This window comes from Pygoscelis adeliae, unplaced genomic scaffold (genome assembly GCF_000699105.1).
Source record: "Pygoscelis adeliae isolate BGI_AS28 unplaced genomic scaffold, ASM69910v1 Scaffold192, whole genome shotgun sequence".
Taxonomy (NCBI): Eukaryota; Metazoa; Chordata; class Aves; order Sphenisciformes; family Spheniscidae; genus Pygoscelis; species Pygoscelis adeliae.
Window position 1 is genome coordinate 812,371 of NW_008824284.1, and position 4,351 is coordinate 816,721.

General features: G+C 39.1%; 1 protein-coding gene across 1 annotated transcript in view; it reads left to right on the forward strand.

Annotated features, from left to right (window-relative positions):
- Positions 1-3,439: 3,439 nt before the first annotated feature.
- Positions 3,440-4,351, forward strand: part of PRR16 (proline rich 16) — a 33,621-nt gene continuing 32,709 nt past the window's right edge. The window contains 1 exon segment of the mRNA XM_009318598.1: positions 3,440-3,499. Within this exon segment, the coding sequence (XP_009316873.1) occupies positions 3,440-3,499 (60 nt within the window).

The window sequence follows — 4,351 nt, forward strand, 5'->3', positions numbered from 1 at the left end:
TTTTGGGTGCCCCAATATGAGAAAGACATTGACAAGCTGGGCAGAGCCCAGAAGGCTTTCCGGGTGATTGCATGGGGTGCGAGGAAGGACTGGGGGCACCATGCTTCTTTGTCCTGCAGAGGAGAAGGCTAAGGGCGGGCAGGGGGTATCTTCTGCTACCTAATGGGAGGTTTTGAAGAAAGTGGAGCCAGACCCTTCTCAGACATGCATAACAAAAGGATCAGGACAACAGGCAAACTGCAAGAAGAGAAATTCTGATAAAGTGTTAGGAAAAGAAATTTTACAGCAAAGATGGTGAGACACTGGAGCAGGGGCCCAGAAGGCAGTGGATACGTACAGATTTTTAAAAACTCATTTATTAGAATGAAAACCTTTTAAGCAATGTTGTAATCAACCTCAAACAAGAGGTAACTCTAAATTAAAAAATAGTTTATTTAGAATTTATTTTTAATTGATCCTTGATGAGGATCTTTAACAAAGGTAGTTGGACAACTTCTAATAAAATATTGCAGTACATGTAGTAGTATACTTAGGGACTAAAACTGCTTATAGGTTCTGTGATTGACAGGCCCGTTTCATTTTTTCATGAGGAAATAGCCTCAGTGAGGCTTTTAAATTCAGCATGTATAATCCATGTTCCTTCTCCTCTCTCTTTAAAAAAAAGTTAACTTTTTTTATTAAACTGGAGTAGTAACTCTGAAACAGAATGGACTTTTTTTTATGACTATTGATTTTCAGTTAGGGTTATTAAGATAGTCTTTCAAAAAAACTGCATCACAGGAATCCAGTTGAATGCTTTCTGATAAGGACAAAATTAGACCGTATTCAAAGGAAGAGAGTATGTTTGAAAGATGTTTTAATATTATCTGCTAATAAGGATATTGGTCATGTGTTAAAAACTTGTGGATATATTCCAGGCATGTGGGAGTTCCTAAGCTGTTGAAATAAAATGGTAAAGAATTAAATTTCAATATTGAGAGAATGTGATCATTTTGAGGAAAAGCAGTACAAGCACACAGCTGAAGAAGATGCTTTAATCATCTTAAAATGTGAGTCTACAGTTAGACTCCCGAAATGCCACAGATTTTTTCTCTTTAATTCTGAACACATACATGGACTTTCAATCCACAGGGCTGAGAGATAATTTATGGCCTTCGTATTAATGCTTAATTATACTTAGAGGCTACATTATGTTTCTGTGCCAGACCACCGAAGACAAGTAAGTAAAATTAAAAAAAGAGACATCAAGTCTCATCTCCAGTTGCTGTGTACAGTGTCTTGTCATTAAGCTAAATGAAATAACATTGATGTTAAAGAAAATTTGGGATTTTTTTTTTTTTTTACTTCATTCATCAGGTGGAAAGGAATGTTGGAGGCAGATTTGTGTCCATGGCAGAATTTAGACCCCTTCTGGCATTTCTGGACCCCACTATGGGTTGATTGTCTCTTGGATTCTGCATAGTGGTCTTAAATGAAACTAGGTTATTTTGGTAATGAAGATGAATCTAGCAATCGTTTAAAAAATAGGGAAACAAAATCAGAAATTGGGTTAGGTCCAAGAAATGTATAGTCCAATATTGAAAACTTTCTAGGCAATTAAAGCCTGCCAAAAAAAAAAAGAAGGTCCTTCCAGTCCATCAGAATGAGTTTTGTCAGTTTCGGTTGGTTAAAGAATGGTTAGGTTTATGATTAACTTTAGATGCTGAGTACTTCAGCACTCCATGCCTTTCAGATTAACTTGAAACACCTTTGCAATCTAGAGGGTGTGATATGTAGCGGAAGGAGGTGGGTTCTTGTTACGGTGATCTGGCAATGAGTGCATTTTTACCCAAAATTGTAACCCAAATTTTATCCAAATTTGATGCATTCTAAATTGATATATAACAGCTGTGCTGGGTAAGGCTATATGCAGCCCAAGAACCTGCCTGCAATGGCAGGCAACAGACATTTGAATAAAATTAGGTGGGAGTCATCCATTTTTGTTATGAGATTAAAGATCTCTCAGGTATTGTCTATCTGTATAAAATGCTGTCAGTGTTTTCCTCTCAATTGTTCAGAGAGGGAGCCACTGCCATAATATACTTGTCTGATTTGTTTCTGTAGTGAGACTCAGCCAGCCATGCCTTAACCTCACCAGCCTTTCTGCTGGTATCTCCGTCTCTTCTCGCTATAGTATAAATGAAACCTAGGCTTGTCCCCTGCTATCTTTACTGAGCTCTTCTCTTGCGAGTATCAGCACTGGTTACGATCATGTGTGAAATGGCACACTGGATCTAGGTCACTTCCACCCTACTGCAATGTATGTAAAGGAAGGATGCACATATAAAGCCATGGGACACGTTGCTTATAGCAGTATCGCAGCACAGTACCATCAATCGAATTACCAGCATTGTTTCTTGAACATTCACTGTTAATAATAATATTAAAACTTGATTTAGAAGAATAAAGCATTTAACAGAATTATGTTTTAACAAACTTCCGTTCTTACAGCTGAAACACTTAGAATTTCATCATTTGCCAAGTAACTGTTCAACAAGGCAGCATCTCCTGCCATGTTGATGTGAATCCTTTGCAATAAGTTAGGCAAAACAAAACAAAAATCCACAGCAAGACCCCTGTCTTGTACTGGGATCCCAGCGCTGGGCCCTAAACTCTGGATGTATCTCACCAGTGCTGAGTAGAGGGGAAGGATCACCTCCCAGGAAGCTGCTGGCTTTCTTTGCTGTAAGGGCATACTGCTTGGTCATGGTCATGGTCAGCTTGGTGTCCACCAAGACCCCCAGGTCCTTTTCTGCAAAGCTGCTTTCCAGCCACTTAGCCACCTGGCGCCAGAAGTCATGAGCTTCCAGCCCCCTTCCTCATAGGACTCCCACCTGGATAATCTCAGACTTTGCCTGCTCCTCCTTTGGTACCTCTGGAGGTTCAGGCCTGCGAAGCCACAGGGACTTGGAGGAGATACGTTCCATCTCTTTCTTGTGATCTCTGATGCTGTCCAGGCTGCTGACTTCCTCTGTGGCACAGATGGTCCACCACTGCACAGCTTCTGCAGGTGCTCTGAAGATAAAACTTCCCTGTTGTCTTGGCCTCCTAGGAGGCTGGGACCGATACTGGTATTTCATACTAATTTGAAGAAAGGCGAAGGATGTGTTTAAGACCCTGCACCTGAAATTTCAAGTGTTCTCCCATCCTCTTGCACTTGTTTTCTGGCTGCATGTTTAACCTTGTGTCTTTGTCATGAGCAATAATGAAGATTTGTGAATGCATCTTTGCAAAATCTGACTTCTTTGTTATTTTGGGACTTTCTCCATTTGTCAGTCTGTGAACTTGGTTAGGTGCATTGGTTCTTGGTTTTCTGTCTTTGACTGAAATTTCACAGGTTTCACAAAAAGCTGCTAAATTTTACTCATTTTCTGTGCAACTAGAAGCACTGTTGGTCACAATGTTGGCTACTGCGCAGGCCAAGGAGGTTTTTGAATTTAAAGACTCCTTTCTCAGAAGGGTAACTAAGTAATGGATTGCTGGATGAGAGGAAATGTCAGTTACTCCACCACAGTGCAGAAGCCCAGTGGCTATGAGGTGAGGGGAGATCTACTATCACTTGAAAATAAGCTTCCCCATTCATGTAAAATTAAACATCAGAAAATAGTAAATAATCTGAATTTATATTACAGCCTGTTTTCCTGTGGCATCTGGCTGAAATTAGGTTCTACTCTTCTAAATCCATTTGTTAGGGTAGCCTGCAGCTATGAGGAGAAATTAAAGTTCTGTAATGTTATTTGATGAGAAGTTCATGCCTTTAATTCCAGAAACTGGAATAGCTGAGCTCTCTGTAGAGGTCAAATAATACATAATGCCAAATAATAAATCATATCAAGGATGATAATTGCTATCAGCTCCCATTTATAAATATATGTGCTCACTAACATCACTAGAAGTTTTTAAATTAGAAATGCCTTTTCAGTAAAGAGATTCATGGGGCATTTTGTTTCCATGCATGAGAAATTAATTGGGTAATTTTACAATGGCATATAAAGACTGTTGATTCTAATGTAAGCTAAGAATTCTTGGCTTTTGTAGTTCAGTTGTACTATTTAATATACTCGAAATTCCAGCTATCCATTTTTGCACTCCTGTGTAGTCTGATAGTCCTTTACGTGGATATCCACATTTCTGAATGCACAGCCAGCTTCTGAGAAGAAGCTGCACTCCTGAGAAGCTCTTTAGCCTACTTTCCAATCAGTATTATTTTTGAAACATGAGTTCAAGTACATTCTTTTCAAAAGATTTAAAAAAAAAATAATTTTGCTTTCTTACACAACATATAAGGAAAGCAACGCTTTGGGCAAACTAG